At 39.7% G+C, this 24,448-nt stretch overlaps 1 protein-coding gene across 1 annotated transcript in view; it reads right to left on the bottom strand.

Annotated features, from left to right (window-relative positions):
* LOC101156116 (small conductance calcium-activated potassium channel protein 2) overlaps positions 1-24,448 on the bottom strand; it is a 78,198-nt gene that overhangs the window by 40,261 nt on the left and 13,489 nt on the right. Inside the window, exon 3 of the mRNA XM_011485308.3 lies at positions 17,656-17,751. Within this exon, the coding sequence (XP_011483610.1) occupies positions 17,656-17,751 (96 nt within the window). The remainder of the gene's footprint in view (positions 1-17,655; positions 17,752-24,448) is intronic.

Below are 24,448 nucleotides of genomic sequence, written 5' to 3'. Positions count from 1 at the left end.
GAACAGGCCTTAAGGCATACAAGATTATCCTGAGGAAAAGACTTCTATAAAAATTAAATGCATTTATGTGTGTTTGTTTCATGCTGCATGCAACTGGGAACTAGATGAAATGTTGATTTCTGTAAAATAAAAACAAAATCCGGCAAACATCTCCCTTTGACTCCTGTGAATCCCCTTCACGTGTCTATAACAGGGAAATTCTTTCAATATGCAGACAAAACTCTTACACCTCTTAATCTAAAATTGTCTAAAATGACTGGTTATTTCCTTCATTAATGACAAAACTATTTTTGGTGTTACCTGCAGTATCTGCCCTGGAGAAAACCTTCAGTTTATTGCTTATCTTCACCCTTGAGTACAACTGAATATCTGCCCTTGGTACCAGTGTTACTTTAATTGCTGTTTTCCCTCATTATCTGTGTTTGTCTTGTGTTGGTAATTGCTGTTGTTACTCTTTATTCTGTCACCGGAGCTGCAGCTACAAGAAAGTAGTAAGAGCAGGTTTCATTGCAGGGGCCCTCCTCCAGATGATCCTAATGGGAGCTGAGGGAGAAGGAGAGGGCGGCGGTGGGGCTGATTGAACCACGCAGAGATATATAAAGTGCAGTAAAGAGATAAACATGAGGAAAATTTCACAGATCTCTCATAGATCTTGAGACTTGAGAGGAATTTAACTCTTACAAGACATCAGAGGGATTCCGATTATGTGTGGAGCTGGCATGGAAATCTGCAGCTCTCTTAATTATTATACCTTTTTTTTATTTTTTTTTAAAGAACTTAAATTGTGAACTGTGTTGTCTTAACACCGTCCCACTCCGATAAATATCCAATTTTTAGCATATTTTTGTGACATTTTTCTAATGATGGAGGTCATAAATAAAGAAAATTAAGCTTAAAAATCTATTTTTGAGTACCGGTACTTTCTTTTTTCAAATTGTTGTGATTCAGGAGCAGATCAAATAATGTTGTTGGAAAAAGCGTGTAGCTGTGACAGAGGCCACAAGCTCCCTGCTCCTCTCCATGCTGATGCATTCACTTGTAGACATCCATGTATCTCTACATTTTCCTTGTTTGTTGCTCTGCTAATGGTAGGTTGGGGGTGTGAGGGGCTGTAAGCTAGCGGGAGAGAGTGTTAACAAAGGGATGATGGGATATAGGTGTGGGCTTACTCAACACCAACAGTCCCGCCCACAATTTAGAGGAGAATTTTTGGTGAACTACTGCCGGATTATATACTGTATGTCCTAGGAAACAACAGAGGTGTTTTGATTTTGACTGAAAACTGCATAATTCTAATTAAAAAACTACTGGAAACACTTTTGAAAATGATCAAATGATGATCGGAGTGGAACTTTAAGGTGAAAATTTAGTACAAAAGACGTTAGAAAAGACTCAGAGCCAGAATAGTGTGACTGCACAGAACAAACAGAAAGGTCAGGGCACAATGAGAGAAATGAGGAACTCCCTTGCAGTAGATCAGCTGAGTCTAGCAGATGGTGCTCTGGACAAGAGCCAATGATCCAACAATTGCTACTTAGCTCATGATCAATCTAAAGGGCTTTTAGCCCTGCAAACATTTATTTAGGAAAACAAAATCCACAGCAGCAAGTCAAGCACGGAGACTTAGCATGCATGACAGCTGCAGACCAACAGATTTCTTTAGCGAGGATGCCGGATTGAAGCTCTGCCTTCTTCCACCACCTGTGGATATGTTCACTGAAGAATTCATCATTATCTATATCTTGCATGGCGGGGTGTTTCTTCTTTTGTTGTTACTTGGGCGTGCATGCGGTGATGACAAGGACGAACAAACATGTTCAGCATCACTTGCACAACAACTAAGTCATTGTGTGAGCTGCCATTTGAACCGTGGGTCAAACACCGCCTTTATTCTTTAATGATTTCAGAAACACACATTTGCATGCGAGTGTGTGTACTGTACTCATGTGTTTGCATGTGCCTGAGTGAGTTTGAGAGAGAGTGTGCAGACCCAGCCTCGTCATGGTGACTGTTGCCAAGGCGACAACATCAAAGAGCAGCCAAGCCTAATTAGGATCCCCAGTGAGAGAGAAAGGGAGTCAAAAAGAGGGAAGTGCAAGGAGATCCGTAGAATCAAGGGAGAATAAGGAGGCACAAGAAAACACCTTTTGGCCATGGTTAGATTTATGAATGGTTAGAGATGTACTAGAGTGAATTTCAGTGGAAGTCCTCATTCTAAGTTTTACGCCCTTCAAACACACAAACACGTTTCTATGCATGCTTCGCTGAGCAGCAAATTCTCCTGGTCATGTACACTCTTCTTTTCTCTGTCCGTCTCTCTGTTTTCCCTCTTTCTAACATCCTTCACTCCAGTTCAAAGTCTTGCAAGAGGACATTTCTCCAAATCAAAACAGAGATGATTCCGTTTCCAGCACCACTGGAGGAAATGGGAGCTTCTCTCTTCCTTTTTTCCTTTTTTCCTTCCACCCCCCCACCCCCTCTGCTGTCCTCCTGCAAACTCCCGCTGCTGGTCTTTTCCTGGCTAAATCGCCACAAGGAAGGGATACATAATTAAATTCCATTAGGAGAGTAATCTGTCAATGGGGGTGAGTGAGTGCCATTGCCCCTACATGAAGAGGACAGAGGCAGGGGAAGACGGAGGAATATGCAGAGAAATAAGTCACAAGGAAATCTGTAAATAAAAAACATCAAAATACATACAATATGTTTATAGAGAAAGTGATTTAAATATACTTACACATAAGGAAAAGAAGTTTTGGTAAAAAAAATTCTATAGTGAGTTTTTCCTTGTTTTTACCTTCCATCCATATGGACAGGTTACCGAAATGCATTTAAATACCGTTGGAAAACTGGGACATCCTTGCCAGCTTTGATTTCAGATTTGATTTCTAACAGAAAAGGAACAAACAAACATGCAAAAACATTGAACCTTTCTATGATATAATCATAGTTTTTGAATTCTGTAAATATTTCAGCATTTTGTGATTTAGAAATGGATACTTTGACAGTATGGGACAGTATGAGATGACAGTATGGTCCTTTATGTTGAAAAAAACCCCAAGCAATTTAAGCACAAAATAGCAGAATTTCTTATGGGTACATAGCTAAATCTTGGTATTCAAATAGGAAAAGAAGAGGAATGTAAATACTAGATTTGCTCTGATTTTATGCTCATAGAACACACATTCATTACACGAATATTTTAAAAGCCTAAAAATATTGCAGGAGCAAAAATCAAACAAAATATTAAAGCAGAAAATCTAGATAATTTGAAAATGTGGAGGTATTCTGGGTAAAACACTTTTTCCTGTGAGGATTAAACAATTCAACAAAGTTGTGTTTTGAATATTTAAAATATTAACTTTTAATTTCTTGCTTACAGGTCCTAAAATGTGTTTTTTGGTGTTTTTAACATGTGCTTGTGGCTTTGTTGTGATGATGAGGACGTATATAAGAAAACTAAGCTTAAAATTGCTTTTCTGAGTACTCTGACATGTACATAAGTTTAAGTGTTGATATTTAGATCTGTTTCTCTCTACAAATGTGGCATGAGGTCTGTGTGTTTACATCAGCGATGCTTGGTGCCGGAATGCCAGAGTGGTCTATCAACACTGCTCCCCCCTGGCTGAGTTTATGATCGTTAAATGCCGGCCATTCTACCTGCCGAGAGAATTTAGCTCCATACTGCTGGTAGCAGCATACATCCCTCCCAGCTCCACCACCAACAGGAGTGAGGCTCTGTATGAACTACACCAGCACATCAGTGAGCAGCAGACAGCTCACCCTGATGCCTTCCTCATCCTGGCCGGGGACTTCAACCATGCAAACCCTAAGAGCGTGTTTCCACAACTCCATGGACATATCAACTTCCCCACAAGAGGTAAAAACATCTTGGACAATGTTTACACCGCACACAAAGGAGCCTACAAAGCCCTTCCCCTCGCCCACCTGGGCGCCTCAGACCACACCACTGTCATGCTAATGCCAGCATACAGGCCAAAGGTCAAAGCCATCTGACCAGCTGAAAAGGTGGTTCGGGTGTGGCCTGAGGGATCTACTGAGGCTCTACAGGACTGCTTTGCCACCACTGACTGGAGTATATTCAAACAAGCAGCCACCTACAATGACATCACTGATCTCCAGGAGTACACGGAGACTGTCACATCCTACATGAGGAAGTGCATGGATGATGTCACAGTCACCAAAACCATCACCCTTCGAGCCAACCAAAAGCCATGGCTGACAGGAGACGTCCACAGACTCTGGAGGGAACGGAACGCTGCCTTCAGAGCTGGGAATGAAGCTGGTCTGAGAACAGCCAGGGCCAACCTGTCACGAGGCATCAGGGTGGCCAAGAGGGAGCACTCCAGGAAGGTGGCTGACCGATTCAGCGACAGTGGTGACACCAGGAACCTGTGGCGGGGCATCCAGACCATCACGGATTACAAGCCCGCCCCACAGGCCTGCGACTACTCTACCCCTCTGCTGGACCAGCTAAATACCTTCTTTGCCCGCTTTGAGGCAGACAACAGCATCCCGGCACAGAAGACTCTTCCCCCTCCCAGTGACCTAGTGCTGATGCTATCACGTGACAGCGTGAGGCGCTCACTGGGAAGCATTAAGCCACAGAGAGCCCCAGGACCTGACAACATTCCTGGCTGTGTCCTGAGGAACTGTGCTGATGAGCTGACAGATGTCATCACCGACATCTTCAACCTCTCACTGAGCCAGGCTGTTGTCCCCTCATGCTTCAAAGCCACCACCATCATCCCGGTCCCAAAGAAGTCCTCTCCCTCCTGCTACAATGACTACCGCCCGATCGCTCTCACCCCCATTCTCATGAAGTGCTTTGAGCAGCTGGTCATGCAGCACATCAAGTCTACCTTCCCCCCCACTCTGGACCCCTACCAGTTTGCATACCGGTCAAACCGTTCGACCGATGATGCCATCTCAACAGCCGTCCACTCAGCCCTCACTCACCTGGAAACAAAAGACTCTCATGTCAGAATGCTATTCATTGACTTCAGCTCCGCCTTCAATAAAGTCATCCCCCAGCAGCTCATCCACAAGCTAGACCAGCTAGGACTCAACACCTCCCTGTGTAACTGGCTTCTGGACTTTCTGACAGGGAGACCACAGGCAGTTCGTGTCGGCAACAACACCTCCAGCACCATTACAATTAACACAGGGGTCCCCAAGGATGTGTGCGGAGCCCCCTTCTCTTCACTCTGCTGACCCACGACTGCACCCCAACATCAAGCTCCAACCTCTTCATCAAGTTTGCGGATGACACAACAGTGGTGGGTCTCATCAACAACAACGATGAGACCCCCTACAGAAGGGAGGTGAGCAGGCTGGCTCTGTGGTGCAAAGACGATAATCTCCACCTGAATGTGGAGAAGACAAAGGAGATGGTTGTGGACTTCCGGAGAACTCCCACCCAGCACGCTCCACTGATCGTCAATGGTGCTGCTGTGGAAAGGGTGAGCTGCACCAAGTTCCTGGGGGTGCACATCTCCGACGACCTGTCTTGGAACCAAAACACTGCATCACTCGCCAAGAAAGCCCAACAACGCCTGTACTTCCTCCGCAAACTGAAGAGGGCCAGAGCTCCTCCCCCCATCATGCAGACCTTCTACAGGGGGGCCATCGAGAGCATCCTGACCAGCTGCATCACCGTGTGGTACGGAGCCTGCAACGCGTCCTGCCGGAAGACTCTGCAGCACATTGTGAGAACAGCTGAGAAGATCGTTGGTGTCCCTCTTACTGGCCTCTCGGACATTTACCGCTCCCGCCTCACCCGCAAAGCCATCAGGATTGCAGGGGACCCCTCACACCCATCCCAGAGACACTTCAACCTGCTGCCATCAGGGAGGAGGCTGCAAAGTCTGCAGGCCAGAACCAGCAGACTAAAAGACAGTTTCCTCCATCAGGCGATAAGGACACTCAACTCCCTCCCTGCCCTCCCCCCTCTGGCCCCTCTGGTCCTACAAGCCCACACTGAAAACTTTCACAACAGTTCAGATCACCACTTTCACCAAAGACTGCCATCACTAACTCATCCACTTACTGTTCTCAGCACTGTTGTCACTTTAAACTGCCACTTTAACCATCTCATTGCTCTCTGCACTGTTTAGACTACTGTTATTCTTCTTATTATTGCTGTCTTTTTATCTATTTTTTAAGTCGTTTATTTATTTATTTTTTATATGATGCTTGCACTGTGGGGTGAGAGGAAAGCAATTTCATCTGTGCTGTATGTCTTTATGGATGCAGTACATTTGACAACAAAGCCAACTTTGACTTTGACTTTGATGAGCAGTCAAAAAGTCTGCTGAAGTTTTAAATCAATGTGTACACAAGTGCTATCAGTTAACAAAGAGAAACAAATGTTGAAATACAGTTAAATTAACTTTGACGTGAAAAACAAGCCCACAGGGAAGGATGAACAAGTTCATGGGGAAAAAGTGTGTCCTGTGTTGTGGTCCTAACAAACATTGACATCACGGGGCAGAGGGCTAGAGACGAGGGGAGGCAATGGAAAGCAGACAGGACAGAAGGAGGTCAAAGTGAGTGAGACAGACCGGCAGGAGAAAACGAGGCACAATTTAAAAGGGAAAATGTGTGAAAAATCTTTGTGTTGAAGATATTTGGAGTCTGTCAGGGATGGACAGCCTACCTGGGATAGACACCAGCACCCCTGCACAGGACAAAGCAGGAATAGAAGAGGGATGGAAGACTGGTGGATAAGTGTGCACATGCAGGTGAAGGTGTCTATAATCCCCTGTTTTCTGACCCTAAATGACCCTTTTTGCTTTCCAACCAACAGTCCATAAAATCTTTCCTGGTTCCACAGTATTTCCGCCGTCATGCTGAGCTACTAATTGCACTTGTCTCGTATCATAAAGCCAGAAGCGGGGCTGGCTACTTGCAGTCAAGTGAGACATGCAGCGACAGTTTGCACATGATAGCACACACAGGCACAGAAAGCCCCTTAGAGACTCTGAAAGGTAAATCTGGGCAAATCAGCCTCAAGTCTCCATTTCTTACAGCAGTGAGAAGACTAAACTTAAGGTTGGGAAAAAATAAAAAAGACGACCCTTATTGCTGAAGGAGAAAGAGCATGAAAAGCATTCACACATACTTTAACAGACATATTCACAACTCTAGGGAACGTCTGGATCTTGCATAACAAAAAAGCCTTGAAGAGGTAGGGAATTAAGTGGGGTGAGCCAAGTGCACACACACAAGCACACCCCGATGTATGTGGATATTCAGACAGGATAACATGCCTTTTTTGACTGTAATTGCACCTCAGAGGAAACACCTCTGTCGCTGTTTCTACTCCTAAGGAAGAGGAAGGGGTAAATGAAGTGCAAAGGAAGTGTTGCAGAGAGTGAGAGAAGTGCCATGCTTCACGGCTGGGATGTGTGCATGTGTTATGCAGCCTAGTTTGCTTCTAGGAAGTCTAAAAACGGTAACTAGGAGAGTCTAAAGAGAGGTTTCCACTACTGGTGTCTGGAGACGAGGAATTTCCTTCAGTCAGAGCAAATATGAAAAAAACGTTGCGTTACTAAATATGGCAATAGGCTAGTGAGACACGGATGACATGTGCATAATGAACATTTCTTGGAAAGGAGATGATGTAATGCTTTTTTTTAAGACTAAAGCAGAAGTTGCAGCTCTTATCTGGCTTTGCATTATCATTCCCGATGTGGATTTTGCAGACATTCTGCAGAGCCTGACATCATTTTATGACCATCCAAGTATCAGACGTTTTCAGACTGGAGTACACTTTAAATGAGAAAAGACACGCCTCCTGAAGGGCTAGAGCTCACTTTATATTCCTAATGCCATCTTCTCTGCTCTGAGTAGCTTTGAGTGCCAAGCTGGTGTCTTCTTGATCAATAGAATGCCTCTAAAACTCTGCAAAAAGAAACTGAATAACATAGGTCTCTAATGTTTGAAGTGCTCTAATGGACAAGTAAAACATCCCTTTCTCACGCACTCCCTCAGAGTTTTTATTTGATTGTTTTCAACAGCAATTTAATTTTTGGCTTTCAAATAGGAATTTATCTCAGGTGTGGGAAAAAAGGGCATTTCTTTTAAGTTTTGTGTTTCTAGATGCACGAGTTTGAGAGAAATCCAGAGTCAGCTCAGAAATAAATGAATCCTAAAAAGGAGCACACAGATTTATGGAATATACATTCATGGAAATCTGTGGCAGTTGGACAAAACAGTATTAAAAATAATGTGTATTATTATTCCCATCACCCCATTTGTGACAGACAGGGGTAACTTTAGCTCAGTGGGTTGAGAAACTGCTTGCCACTCATTGCATAGGGGTGGGTTTACGGCTCAGGCTCAGCTGTCACTGTGTCCTAAAACAAAACATCTAACCCCCCACCATGCCACCAACCGGAAGAAATAGGAAGATCTGCTAAATGCTTTCACAGCAATTGTTATTTTTGAGTTTTAGAATCCAGTCTTTTCTGTTTTGCAGATAACTGGATAACTTCTGGTTTCATCAGGCCATGACCTCCAGCTCATGCTGGTGGAGTTTGAAGCTGCTGAGAAGAGGCCGTGGTTCTCACTCAGAAAAAGATCAAATGCTTTCTCCAAGATATGAATGAGTCACACGCCCAAGCAGACCAGTTTAAGCCTCTTGGCGTTCTGTTTGAAAGCGAGTGACTGACAGAGCAGAAGACAACAGATGGATGGTGGATCTGTGGTAATGCTGACTGCGTGCTGGTCTATTGTAGAAAAGGGAGTGAAATGAAAAGGTGAGGCTCGCATGTTTTCACCCTCAGACCTGTGGTCTGTGGACAATTTTTAAAATGGATACAGTGGATGGAAATGAGCTTCCTTTCCTTGGAAGCCACTGAGAGGAATCAAGAGTGCTGTTTTTTTTATGGTGCGGTCTGTTGGGGCAAAAGCATCACAGCGAGGGACAGTAATCGGCTGGACAAATTGATTAAGAAGTGTGTTTTCTGTGCTGGGTGGGGGGTTCACTCTGTAGGGTCTCTGTTGGAGGACTGAATGGGGAGCAGAATGCAGACTGTCCTCAGTGACAGGAATCTCACTGCGCGGCAGAACTGAGAGGTTCCACAGATCTTTTATCCCAGCTGCTATAAGAGTTTATAATAAATAATCAGATTTCATTATATCTTTTAGGAAGTATTTAAAGTATTTATTTATTTTAATTTACTTTCAATTTGAATTGATGTGTAAGTGATGGGTGCTGGACAACTGAATTTCTCCTGATGGGGATGAATTATTAAAAAAGCTGAAGTGGTTTAGACGTGTTGGAATGCCACCTAGAGATTTCCTGGAGAGGCGTGTCCAGCCAGGACCCCAGACCCACACTGGAACAGTTAGCCGACCTGGGAATGCCTGGTTTCAGTTATCTCAGAGCATCCTCACTTTTAACTACATAAACTCTCCATAGACACTGACTCCAGCTCATAACCTATTGCTCAGCATATCAATATTCAAAATATAAACCAGACTCACAGGAGCCCATTTGTTAAAAACAAAAAGTAATGTGTAGAAATGTAATGTCAAGAAGAGCAAACCCTGAAAACTCTTGCTTTTAATTACAATGTTTCAGTCAGACGGCAGATAAAAAGATATTGTTCTCAGAAATGAACATGTTGAGCTTTTCCAAGATGCAGCAGATAATGATTTGTCACATTGCTGTTACCATGGTAACCTCACTGTGATAGTCCTTTGTGTTGCTGCGTAAATGTAAATTAATTCAGAAATCATCATAAATAATGATAGAGCATTTCAGAAATTACCATGGAAGATCACATAACTCTGGAGTCAATTCTTTGGGCCACTAATGGAACAACACGCCACAATTTTCTCTTCCTTTTTAAAGGTGACGTCTTGTCTTCATGTGCCTTTTCAAGAACAGAGACTTAAATACACAGGTTGACATGAAAAGCTATAAAGAAATGTGCAAATGATTATTTTTTTCATATAAAAGTAACTAAGTTTATGTATTTTACAAGAAAACAAGAAAAACTCACAAAGCAAAGAACCTTGATATCATGGTGTGTTTTTAAATTCCTAATACCACCTAAAAAAACTAAATTGGTGAGGAAGCGTGTGCAACACTTGACTAATTATACAGTCAAATGTACTGGAACTATAGTTTTTCAAAGCTCAGAAACGATTCCATAACTTTCTCAAGCATTCAGAGTCAGCAGTGTCCGACCGCCACTTGAAGTTCAATCTTGTGCTTTTATGCAAATCATAGAGCAGGGCTGGAAATACCAGAATTGACACACAAATAACCATCTGCACAAGCACTTAGGCACTATATACATTTTCAAAGGGATTATTTGGACAGAAAGAGGACAGCAGAGAACAAATACGCTGATTTATTCCCATATATATGCAAAACTGGTGTCCTCCAATACGAGTGCTTTGTGTCAGATATTGCTTTGTCTTGCCTTGCTATTACTTACAAGGATTTACTCCTGCTTACGTCTGACTCCCTCATCTTAAAGTTGACTTCTATTTGTTCCGCAAAAGTCATTTTCTGATTTTTGAATTTTATCTCTGTGATAACTCAATACTGGCTGTTGGTGTGGCAATCTACCTCACAGGTATTCTTAAATGTAATGTTTGCCCAAAGACAGGGATTAAATAGTTAATGGCAAAAAAGGTAAAAGGTCAAAATCAAACAAGCCAAAGCTGTTAGTATTGTTAGGCTTGGGTGTCCTTCTGCACTCGAATTGATTCAGTGCAGAAGGATTCAGTTAATTCATGATTTTATAAAAGTCAAAGATTAATATAAGCAATTTCTGGTGGATTTATTCCTCAAATCCTAATACTTTTCAACCAGGCGACCTTTGAGCATCTGATGTGGGGAAACAACGTGGCTAACATTGGAGAAAGATGTCAAGTAGGTCGTCTCGGCCTGTTGTGACTCCAATCAAGACAAGTTATCTCATCAACCACCTTCAGGTCAGTTGTCACCACTTCCTATACTCTTCTTAGACCTCAGTCTTGCCTAAGCTTCCCTCAGCTAAAGCAACTGTTACTGTACACTAAAACATGTTTTTGGGATTCACAGCAGACCAAGAGACATCAGTTCTGATCCGATATTCACTGCCTAGTTCTTTGCAGAGTTTTGTAGGCTGCTTATGATCAATCTGTCCTATGTTTTTCATGCTCAATTCAATGGCCAAAGAAACCACGTCAACCAAGTGTTGGAGGCAAGTTTGCAAATCCTGTGAATACATCACACCTCATAGTCTCAAAATCTTGTCATGGCAGCCTATGGCGAGAACTCTACCATCTTCTGCCACAGGCCTATGACCTTTTAAAGTGCTTCATGGTTATCATGTAGCAATAATTACTAGTTTGATGTTATCATGTGTTCTAATGATAATCAATTATTATTACATATCGGTATCGTTCCTGTTTACTGATATCATGAATGAATGTTTTCTGAAGATCATCAATCATTTCTAGGCACTGGATTTTGTTACTTGGAGAGAATCTATCTGATCAGAACCGGATTTAAAAACACTGTTAAACTATCAAATGAATGAACTCAGTAGGGGTGCGATTATATAAGCTTGCTTCTTCCCACTCCTTTTCAAGCAATAAATCAAACTCTACTTATACCTCAGTTAATTATCACTGTATTTAATTAAGCATATATGATTTAAGTGACATTTTTGTTTTGTTTTCTGTCTTTTTAATCTATGCATTTCATCATTTCTGTAATGAGTTTGATAAATATGTGTAAATTCTTTGTTGCTTTCACTACAATACTTGAAATAAATCAATAAAATCAAGATCAAATCAAAAAATCATCTACCTCTTTTTGACTACAGGAGAGCTCTTTCTGCCACTTCCTCTGCCTAACGCTGTCATAAGGCTTGCGTAAAGGCCAGACAACTGCTCTTGAGAACTCTTGGTTTCTAAGAAGCAGGCTGATAATTGATTTGGTGACTGTGGGTCAACCTGTTAGGTTTGACTAAAGCAGTTCCTCCCTAACAGCTGGAGAGTCACCAGTTGGCTCCTTGAATTGTAGCGCCATTTCTGAGTCCTGTAGCAGTGAGATTTTAACTTTCCAAACCGTAGAGGACCCATCTTACATTTCATTTGTCCTTGGTCATGAGCTTGGATGTTTATGAGTAAAGAGGAGTGGGTTTTTCTGAAACTTTAAAAGGAGTGATTTACATCATCTGGTTAAAGGCTTTCCCCCACCTCCAATGGGAGACTCATCCCGCACCACCCAGTTCTGAGGCCACACCATGAAAACTCTGGATCTGTTTGTGTATTGGACTACTACAGAGAGTGAAGGACAGTCTTTAAAGCCTTCTTTGGGAAACTGGTTGGCTTCTGCTAACTTGTCGCTCTCCATCTAGAACTGGTCCCTACTGACTTTCACTAGTGGGGAAGGGTCCTGTGCTGCTCAGCCTGTTCAAGCTCTACTTTCCAGCAGTAAACTTTTCATTTGAGATGAGGTTCAACATCACGGATGCACAATACAACTAGCTTCAAAGCATTGAATAAACAAAAAAAAAGTCTTTGACAAAACATGTTTATCACTGAAGCAATACATCTGTGATGGACTGGTGTCCCGTTGTTTCACACGTGAAGCGGAACAGGAGGAAGGAGCTGCAGTAAATGTATGTATGGATGCAATCAGTAATTACCACTCCATTCATTATTCCATGTTTATCTTCTCTCCTGACAGCTTGCACTACACAACAAAGAAAATGAGGAAAGCAGGAAAAAAGGAGAACATTTGAAAAGAAGATGATGGAAATAAAGGAAGCCATATCACCATGGCAGAGAGAGACGAGGTTGAATCAGAGAGACGTTTGGTGAGGCAGAACCAACAGAGTCCGGGATAAAGCATGAGAAGCTCAACAAAAAAAAACCTGAAACGTCACACAATGGGGGGAAGAAAAGATATTTGGAGGAAAAAGTATTTTTACCACTGTCAAAGCAGCAGGTAACAAAAAATCAGACACATGCTTTTGTTAGTGCCCAAAAAGCCCAAACTCCAGGAAAGATAAACGTAACAGACAAAATAATATTTCAAAGACAACTGAAAAGAAGTAAGATTTAAATATAGAGAAATTCAATAAAATAGTAAAATTGTTGATTTGATCAATTTGATCATACTGCACTAAAAGTTACAGTATTTACGCATCATGTGTGCGATTTGTCTTTTGTCAGTGTGCTCGGGTTGGATCCTTTATTTTTTAGGCCATTTCTTCTTTCAAGGTGCATATATTATCAGTCGTCCAACAGCAGCCATCTATGAAAAGGGACACTAATGTTATTCATAGATATTAGTGAGGCGTGGTGACAGCAGCCTGCAGTTAAATGATCAACATGCATGAAAAATGCATGGATTTACATATACATGTATAACATTTTATTTAAGTCCCTGCCAAAGCAGCAGATCTGTGATGTATAAGGTTTTGTGAAGAGTATAGGTCTCAAACAACACCAGTGTAATCTACTGTAGTATGTCCTTTTTATACATAATTGCATACATTTTAAATAGCTTTTGTTCAAATTCATTTGATGTGCACTAAAATAGAAGTTCTACTTGCCTCTTTTTATGATGTATTTTTCAACAATACTCTTTTGCCTAAATCCTAATTGTCCAGCTCTTCTTTAAGGTCCCGTACACCCTCACCAACCCCATATTTCCGTCCAACATCTGTGCCAGCTTTGTCCTAATTAGGGTCACAAGGTTAACTGGAGAACATCCCAGCTAACGATGGGTGAAGGCAAACCCTTCAGAGGTGGTATACTCGCAGGAGGAGCACACATCATAATCTTCTTTGTCCCTGCTGCCCTAACAAGAGCTTCGCATACTGCTGCAAATTTACCAAATGTTTGCAGTGATAATATCTGCAACCTTGTTGTGGATCATTCCATAACTTAATCTTTAAAATATTGTACCCCAAAACTCCCCACTTCACATGAGCCTAACCCCCAGGTTGCAACAATATTTTGACTGATACCGATGGTTAAGAGGAAACACTGGATTTTATTCATTGGTTGTTGAGAAGCAAAACTTGCCCCCCTCTCATTAACCACCAATGGCACCTTGCCAAACACAGCAAAATCAAAATAGACACTAGTGACAATTAAGTCAATCTCAAAAAAACTCTGAGTCGGATCTTTGAGGTGAACAATCAGAGCTGGTTTCTGTCTGAAAACCACAACTTCTGTCGGTTTATTTGTTGCTTAATGACTGTAGTTGCAGTAGCTGCGTCTGTGTTTTTGCACAATCTATTGAAAGCAGAAGCGGTTTGGGAACTGAGAACTGTTGCAACATCCGACCTATGACAGAATCCTTTGATAAAGCGGATGACAATCAAAGAGAAAAGAGAACAGATCAGTGCTTTGAAAATTTTTCACAAGGCAGTCTTACTTATTATTTTTTATTAGGTTTGTATTCATTTATTGTCAATAGTTAGACATTGACAAATGTAAAATCAGAAGTATATTTGTCAAAGTTTTTACAATTTCATTTACTGTAAATTACTCTTTTTATTTTTTAATTTTTTTTTATTTTTATTTTTATTTTTATTTTTATTTTTTTTATTTTCTATTTTTTAAACTTTAAATTTAATGTTTTGCAGTTTCTATATCACATTCATAATTTATCTAACACATGTTATATGAAAAATATTTTGTTTTGTAAATCAGAAAATTTACATCAGAAAGAATTTATGTACATATTTAAAAAAGATTCTTTGTACGTTCTTTGTATTTGACAACTGACTTGGGAGTAAAATTAATCTAAAAAATTGGTTCAAGATAAAAATAAGGAATAAAAATAAAACTTTTGACTTGCTCTGGAATCTATCTGGTCTCCTTTATGTACACTAAAATTCAGTTGGTTTAGTGACTCCAAGTTTATCCCAAAGGGAAATTATGTTATGGACCAAACTAGAAACTTGTTTTCTTCATTTACTTTGCCAAAAAATAAAAAAATAAAAAAACATAAAGATTTCTGACCAAGGACAGTCCACAATAACAACAGATCTTCAGCAATGAAGGGCTGCACCATCAGGATTTGAGTGGCTAGTAAAACACAGCCGCACACAAAGCACAATTTTTAAATTGAAATAGTTATGAAAGTTCAGCGCCTACCCTTGAACGCTAAAAAAGTTGCTTCAGTAACATTAAGCCAAAAACTGCCTTCACGATGATTTAAGTGGCAATATCTTTTTCAAATATGGTCGATATGTTAAAATATTAATGCAAAAGAATTATTCCATCCAGCTGTCATCTGCTACTGAAATGTAAAAATTAAAAATCACATATCATCACCTTCCTTTATGAAGCTGTCATTGAAAGTGACTTTGGCTGAACTGCAAGATTGCACCTCCCCCAGACAGCTGGGATTCCCAGCATACCTTGACAGCATCATCCCCAAACTCCTAACTTCATTTAATCAAACGGAATTATTTTTCAGGTAGATTAGCGGCTGGGTCGTTTTATCTCTCACATGCTCTCAATCTCCTGTCGGTATTAGCGCTCACGTGTGTCAGCAACCGTGCGAGTGGGCGGATGACTGACTTTGGACGTGACTGTGACATCAAACTTGATGAGCAGAGATGAGAGCACCTTATCGATGAATTTTTAAACCATTTATGCAAATATACACTTGCATGTGCGCACACTGAAATGGCTCATTTTCTGTCATAAAGCCTAACATTCAAAACGGCTCCACTGCTACAAACTTAAAAGGTTTCTGTGACAGAAGAAAATCGCCATAGTTGTTGATGGAAAACAAAACAGTAAACTAGCATTTGGTTAGACAGATGAGTGTGGTTCAGCGGTTTGGCTGGGGGGAGTGCTCATCAGATCCTGCAAAGCTCCCATAAATAGTCAATGTTCTTCGGGTGCAAATGACTGGAATGCAGCGCAGTTGCATTAGTCAAATGACAAACGGCAAAACATATAATGAAGCCTGAAAGGACTCCTGATTGGTTCTTTCAGCCTTACAAACGATCGGGTCCGTGTGTGATTACAGGTTTAGGTGTGCCTCATGTGCGTCTTTTGAATGACAGCTTTATTATGTCCTCACTCTTTAACATTCGGTGTGCATTTGTTGCAAAGCCATATAGACTGCTTTGTCAGTCCCATTTAGACCTTCGTCATTGTCATTAATTGGGTTGAGCTGGCACACCTGGGGCCCTGACTTTATCGGACGAGTCTAAAGGACAACAGCAGGAGGCTCAACAACAGCAGCTCAGATGGACCTCAGAGGGGACTGGATTCTAAGCAAACACCAAAACATAAAAATAAAAAAAAACCAGTATTGTTTAGCAAATTTATGCAAAAAGGTAGTTAAGAAGAAACAACTTTTATAACAGATGGTAGGCTTTGCATCTTGCCCAATCCAAACTTATAAAGCAGAGAAAGTTAAGAGCCTTTTATGCAGAAATGTTGCCAATAGCCTGCCTTATAACTGATAGAAGTCTTTTTCCATTTGTAAGGACAAATAACAATGCTTCTGCTTTTATATTTCTGTTTGCTAAAGAAACATTTGTGTTTATTTTTTACATAAAACCAAAAAAATTGGGTTTTAACATAGGATTTCCAAATTCAGGAACCAAATACAGAGAACATATTTATGATTTTCCTTTTTAACTGCTACTGATATTTTTACTATCAATGAGATGTAAAAGGATTTCTAATTTTTTTTAAGCAACAAACACGGCAGCTATGAAAAAGTGTAGAATATAGTTTAGAATGGCACACTTGGCTACAAACTGTGCAACTCTACACATTATATTCAAGGATATGTACAGTAAGGAATGAGATGCTTACTTTGTAGTTCGCTCTGAATGGCATAAGGTCAAAGGTTAAATAAATAAAGATAGGGTAGGATGTTTACAGGATATCTGAAACATTCACACCAAATATAAAATATAACTTTGCATCAGAAAATGACTAAAGTAATATACCTATATTGTTGCCAAACCACCATTAAAATGTGTAACTTATTTAATAAATTTGATTTCATTTCAAAAAGTTTGTTCTGATTGTGTTTTTGCAAAAATAAAAGTATCATTTTAATATGAAACATTTATAATCATCCTTACTTGCTTGAACTTTGACAACAGCACAGAATGTTGCGTTTTATAACCCCAATCTTTTATTGCAACCTCCAAATTCAGACCAGGATTACAACTTATGTTTCATAGGAACCGTTTTATGGTGGTATAAAAGTGAAACTTTGTGTGTATTTACCCAGAGTTATAAGAGAGATGTCATTAAACTTAAGAAAGGTGGACATTTACTTCATGCAGATCAGTCACTTCTCCGTATATTTAACAGCTCAACATCAGCAGGGTCATGCTCCAACAACCAACTGCGTTCAGGAGAGAAACACTTGTGTTGTGTGTAAATCATTTGCCCCTGCCACAGTAGATCTGCTTGTTTTGCTACGGTACACTCATTTGCCCTGCACTTGATAGATTGGGCAGGTCATTATTGGAAAGATCTAATTACATCTTTGTTCCTGGATGAGAGAAACATTAAAGCCCACTACTGAAGTGCGACTACACTAATCTAGAATCTAGCAGGTATAATAAATCTGGGCCCTGATGTAGTAAAAGCCAGCGAATGCAAGTACAGGTGTTTTACCTGAACCTCTCGTGCGTGGTAGGCTATGATGAGTCCCAGCAAGATGACTGTGGAGAGGCTGATCAAGCACTTCAGGGCCAGAGAATACATGGAGCTCTGTTGAGAGAAAACAGACGTAAGGCTTCACAAAAACACATTTCAGATCCTCTTTGCTGTTAGGAAAGCGTGCTGAAAAAAGAAGCTACAGAATCTTTTAAAATGCTTTCTCTAATCCAACATTAGTCTGCTTTAATTTTCCAAAGGCTGCACCCACCGTCGTCTTTGTTATTGCACTGCTCTAATTGCACAAGTGTCTGCACAACCCGGGCAAAGAAAAAGCAAACTGATATTTACAAAAACAGTTTAAAGCGGTGAGCAGAAGCGGGAGTGCGTTTCACCCGTCAATATCTGTCTAGAGTCGAGCTTTAAATCCTTTGCTTGCCTGGTTTGATGGAGCTTATAATCAATGTGCTGGGGGAACTTCCAATCAATGCAGCTCATAGCACTTCAGTGGATTTTTTAACCCTTTCACCTCTTACACAGCAGCTTAGATACACTTGTTGAAGTCAGAAGTCACACATGTGCTCATGTACAGAAACCCATCGGAGGTGAATGAAAACAGAAAAAAGGTTTTAATGTTTATCTATGAGCAATTTCCCCAAAGAACATAGCAGATGAATGAATGAATCCAGTTTAGAAACAAGATTTTCTGTTATAGGAAATTATACTCATGGCCTGTTTTACACTTTTGAAAGGTAGACAGATGTTCATTAAAAAGCCAATTACAGTCCTTGTTCGTGGTTTATTGTCTGTTTCAAATCAGTGCCAACGCAATAATAAACTGCAGCTAAATGATGCCGAAGGTTTCCCCGTTTTTGATCATTTCATCTCAGGGGAAATGTGCAAACCTTTTTAGCACTTTTTTCCTAATGTTTTTGTCATTTGAAACCAGTTTCAACAGGAAATGTTTTTGGGGGAAAGTCATGCCACTCCACTTCACCTCTGTCCCTCTGCTCGAGTCATTCATTTTTCGTCAAGCATCAGAAAGTCTGGAAATGTCCTTGAGGCATTTCCATTCCTGAATTCATGTTGCCTCTCAATCTGTCTGTCTGCTGGTTCCACACAGTAACAATATCACTGCTGCGCCAGGAAAAAGGAATAACCTCGTCTTTTTTACCTAAAATTCAAGCTCTGTCATCTAAAGACAATTAAATTAAACATTAGAAAAAATTAAACAAAAATTGTAAACACTAGGAACAAGACAAACATTTAACGTGACTCTTTAAAAATATAGCAATTATTGGTCAAAACTTTTTTCAAAATTATAATCTGTCTAATAATAATAGATTTAGTACTGATTTTTGGGAGGAGAAAGTAATTTTTAAGCTTTTTATCCTAGAATTAAACCTCGCTGAATGTGATGCCATGAACTTTAAGAGTTTTTTTATTCAGATTTTGAGAACTTTAGAGAATTTTTTGGTTTATATTTGTATTGCACCAGTAAAATGGTAACAACTACAATATATTTTTATAAAAAGTACATTGTGGGGAATTCAAGAAATTCTAATTATCTATGACCCATATACAGATCAGATAATATTATGCATTATTTTTCCAAATAAAAACATGTACCGGTAGTTCTTCTTCAATATTCTAAAATGTACAAAAGGGAAAATAAAAAGGAAATAAAAATGACACAAAAACATCTAAAACAAATTAACATGTAGATTTTTTATTGTTTTTCTTTAGCCTAAATTAGTATTTTGCTCACTCTGTTTATTTTTTCTTAGAAATACACAATACATCATAGTTCAGTCATCTAAATTGAATTTTATCATCAAGTGAAAATCTTTATATTCTATTTTTATTTTAAATTAATGAATGAAATGTGATGGATGTTGCCAAATAATTCTATTAAAAATCTTAAAACATAAAACCTATTTTAGCATTAGATTATAGGTTAAACATTTTAAGACGTTTTTTTGTCCAAGTTTCAAAACATAAATCCAAAGTTGTTATTTTGCTTCATCCAGAACTATGTGGCACTTTGACACAAACTCAGATGCAAAATAATAATATTAAAATAATAATAATTCTCAAGCAAAATCCCAGAGGTGTAAGTTTATGCTTGTAGAATTTGTTCCTTAACATTTATCTGTGAATTTATTTGTGAATTACACACTAGGAAAAAGGGAATTGTAAACTGTCATTATTCTTGCTTCAGCTTTCTGACAGCTCCTTGGATTTTATATTAGAAATTTCTAAAACAACCAACTCCGTACTCTGGCATTTTATCAACAACAGAAAACGAAGCTGGTTGCTTTTCATATTTGGGCTTTTTTGTCAGCCGAGCTGAGAGTTCATGTGAAACAAACTCGTTTGTCCACATCAGCTCAAGGACGATGGTTTGAATAACAAAGCAAAGTACAAAAGCAAACACACAAAACGTGGCATATGTATGCTAAAACTTCAAGGTAGATTTATTTTGGCATCCAGCAAGGTCTCATGATGGGCACAGCTGTCTGGTGCTCACCACAGGAAAAAAGCTGAGACTCATCAAGACCTCTGCATTGGAGATCAGATATGTCTGCAGTTGAGTAGCGAGCTGTTAAGCATTCATCAGCGAACACTCTCATAACCCGAGTCTGCACTCTGATCTCCGACACACACCACTCAAGTTTTCACACAGTCGCATGGAGTAGAATCTACTCAATATTTAGAAATTAATAATGTACAGATCTTCATGGGATGTAGAGCAAATGTAGTATAGACTATCGTTTGGCCTTTATAGGCTTAGAATTGCATTATTCAGACATCAACACAAAGTCAGGTTTGTCTACAACAATGTTTTACATCAGAAAATTAATATTCTGCCCACACTTTTACTGAAATTCAAACATGCACAAACCTATGCTCACATTCGTGTCACATATCGGTGTGGCAGTGGGCCACTGCACAGCAAAAATACCATCGAGCTTCGACTGTTACTCACTTCTGGTTTGCCCAGATCTGTTTAATATTATCGTGTCTCAATCTCGCTCCCTCTGCTCAAATGTCATCTGCGGTCACCAAAGGACACGATGTGCAAGGGGAAGTCAGATCATCAAAAACATGTAGCTTTTGATTTTACCTCTCTGCTTGGTTAACATATATAATCAAAGTTTATGTTTAACACACCTCCTTTCTCTGCCAACACAATGTGACAAACATTTTCTCTTTATTTTATTTTGAAAAATTCCTTAACTATCCACAGCTTAAACATTCTCACTTTTTTAATAACTTGATTGGTCATTAGCGTCCAACAGCAAACTTAGCATCCCATAATAATGCATCACCACTGAACTCTTAATATTTTATGTACTACAGACATATGCAAACAAATTAAGTGTAAACAAACCTAGGCATGTGTCCTAAAAAAGCACATATATTTCTATAAATGTCACACTCCAGCCTGCAGCAGTAAAAATTCTGTTGCTTGATTACACTTTACAAAGACCAATAGAGTTTTTGTTTGCTCTACTGGCAGAACAGGTGAGTAGGTTACCACTAAAGTGAAAGCATAGGGGGGAAGCAGCTGTTTTCCTCTGTGCAAAGTTCAAAAACCTGTCTTCTACCAGCACCTCTGAAGTCCCCTAATTGATGACAGCTTGTGGTTTTCACAGATAAATAAAGAGCAGGAAATTCCTTTTTACATCAAGTGTTTACCTTTAGACTGCAACCCACAGTTTCAAATATTTATTCAATTTTATGAACTTAAGTCTAATAATGTCTGTGATCTCGAAAATGGCTAAAAGCCTCGGATTCATCATAAAAGACTTCATAAAGTTACAGAAGCAAAAACTGGATTTTAAAAGAGACAGAGAGTTAAAAAGTAAAAATGCTAAAAATGTATCAGTGAAAACTGGAAATGTCTATGGAATTTATGTTTAACTGAACCATGAAAAATCCACTCCAATTGTCTTTTTGATCTACTGTCAAAGCGTTTCCAGTACTCTTTTAATAACAATTATGCCATTTTTAGGCTAAATCAAAAAACCTCTGACTTTTTCTATTTTCTGCAGAGCAGCAGTAGTTCATTAGAAATTCGTCTCTGAATTGTGGGCAGGACTTTTGTAAGTAAGCCTGTCCCTACTTCACATTTTCCATTTGTTTACACTCTCTCCCGGTAGCTTACAGCCCCTCACACTCCCAACCTAACATCAGCAACGAACGGAGCGAAGCGGGGAGCCTGCAGGCAACCGATTGTAGTTTGTACACAACAACTACCAGTTTTTAAGGCTGCATTTTCTTTTCTGCTCCTGATTTATCCCGATTTGGATAAAGAAATACTCAGAAATGCAGTTTTATCTTATTTGTCTTAATCTACCGGTATGTCCCATATATCATCAGAAAAATGTAACAAGAACATGTTAAAAACACAATGTCCATCGTAGTAGGTCTTTAAAAACAACATAAAAGGCTAAAGCAACAAGATGGGCAAAAATGACTGAATGACTTTTGAACGTAGTGATTATTAAAAGAAGACAGCCTGATTATCATCACTTGTTCCCACAAAGCTGTAATCAGTCAGGCTGCTTATAAAGGGTGACAATCACCGTGCTGTCTGGTGACATGGTGTGTGTCACACTAAACACGGAGCACTGAAAGTAAAGGAGAGAGTTTCTGAGGAGATCAGACAGAAAGTCATAGATGAGCGTATTAAAGGTAAAGACTTGAAGACCATCTCTGAGCAGCTAAATGTTATTGTGACTATAGCTGCATGGTATTCAGAAGTTTAAGCTCCATGCGACTGTGACCAGGACGTGGCTGCAAGAAGAAAAGCTGATGAGAAGCTCAAAGTTGGATAAATTGACTGATAACCAAAGAGTCCCACCTAAAACAGGATTAAAGATGAATTTCAAGGTCAATGTCTATCACAGTCCAAACCTGAAAATGGAATGTTTAGCGAAAGGAACAAAAAAAACCTCCTCCCCAGCAGTAGCTGGCATACGCCTCACGTTTTTTTATTCCTAGTTACAAACTAAATGTCAGCAAAGACGTCCCATGGGGCAAAGTGAAAGGGATAATTAATGACAGACAGGCAGATCACACAGCCAACACAAATTCTTGTTTAGTATTTCAGGTGTGATTTTTGGGTGGGATTTATTAATTTATTAATTTACACGATTAAAGCAATCATGTAAATAAAACTCACACATAAAGTAAAATTGACAAAATACTAATATTCGGCTACAAATAAAACATGTCCTCTTAAAATACTGTCACTGTTCCCTGTCACTGTTCACTAAAATACAACTAATGTGATCAGTCTTTAAATTGTGGACATAGACAAGGAGACCAACATTTGTTGGGCTACCAAAATAAAGGCATTTTACTATGGTGGACACCCCAGCCCTATTTCTGGGTGTTGCTGTTGGATTGTCCGAGGGGGGGGGGGGGGGGGGGGGGGTTTGGGTTGTGTGTAGAGTTGGTTGCCATGACTGCAATTGCTGCTGTGGGCTCTGTGATTGTGGGGTGGGGGGAATCCCATCTTTAGTTCCACATTCCTGTATATAATTGTAATATTTTAGTAAAGCTTTAGTAAAGTGTTTACTAAAAGAGCTGTTAAAAACTGTAACAAATGCAAAAGCAGTTAATAGAAATAAGTGCCTTGCATTTATAGAAATGACATAACTTTAGTTGTAACAAAAAATAAAGAAATCTGTCCAAACTAAGAAAGTCTTTGTTCCAATTAAATTTTCCTGTTTTACTGGACAGAATAGGTTAAGAATAAAGTACCAAAAAAATCTTTAAATAATCGAAAAAAAAAAAAAAAAGGTCATTAGATATGAATTTATATGAGTTAAAATTTGGAAATGCTGAGTCAGAGATAAGCGGAGGTACAGTGCCCCTTCTGAACACACACTCATGGAGTATCAGCTTCTGCATAAGAAAAAGCATACAAATTCTGGGATTTTTCCAGATGAACAAACTGAGCCGTATTTGTGTCTCTGCGCGGTTGCTAAGCAACCAGCAGAGTACAAGTACAGGTGTTATTCATAAAATACATGATAAATGACTGAAATTGATTTACTTGCTTCAGCTTCAAGGTCTTGTTATTGCAGAATCACACTCATACTGTCACAATGGGGCAGCAAAATGCAGAGAAATCTTTGGTAATGATATTAGCGACATGTGTTTGAGTGTCTGCAGCGAAGACGGGCTTTCAGGAGGATGAGAACCTGATCCTCCAGGTACCTGCACTCTCCCCAACCTTTCAAATTGCGGTCCCAACCTTTGCTGGTTGAATGTGGATTAAAAGATCAAAATTAACTTTGGCAATGTTTGGCACAACCTTGCAGCATACACCCCTGCAATCTATCACTATGTGCACAAAAAAGCAACACGTCTTTAGATTCGATCGATGTGAAGCATTTTAAGGTAGAATCTTCCCAGCGGGATCAATCAATGCTGACAGCAATCACTGCAAATGACAAAAATTCAGACAATGAAGCATTTTAACTACGCACTTTACCTTAGATTACAGATAAAACTTCAGCACTGGCTTTAAATCCAATGTGATTTATAAGTCACAGCAAATGCTTGAGCGTTTGCAATAAGAAAACCTTGTAAGTGCATGAATGCGTGGGTGGAACAAGAGGAAAAATCCAGGATAAAAGTGGGTTAGACCTGTTTTAGGGTTAGGTGACAAGGAAAGAGGCGTTCTTTAAAGGGCATCATTGTAGCAAGGGAAGCTACTGCTCTCTCAAACACTTCTTTCACCACTGTGAAAGTGCAAGCAGCACATGTTTTAACAGGGACTGCCCTTCTTGTA

The sequence above is a fragment of the Oryzias latipes genome, chromosome 16 (assembly GCF_002234675.1).
Source record: "Oryzias latipes chromosome 16, ASM223467v1".
Lineage (NCBI taxonomy): Eukaryota > Metazoa > Chordata > Actinopteri > Beloniformes > Adrianichthyidae > Oryzias > Oryzias latipes.
Note: the sequence above shows the minus strand (reverse complement) of the source record. Positions and strands in the feature narration are given on the sequence as shown.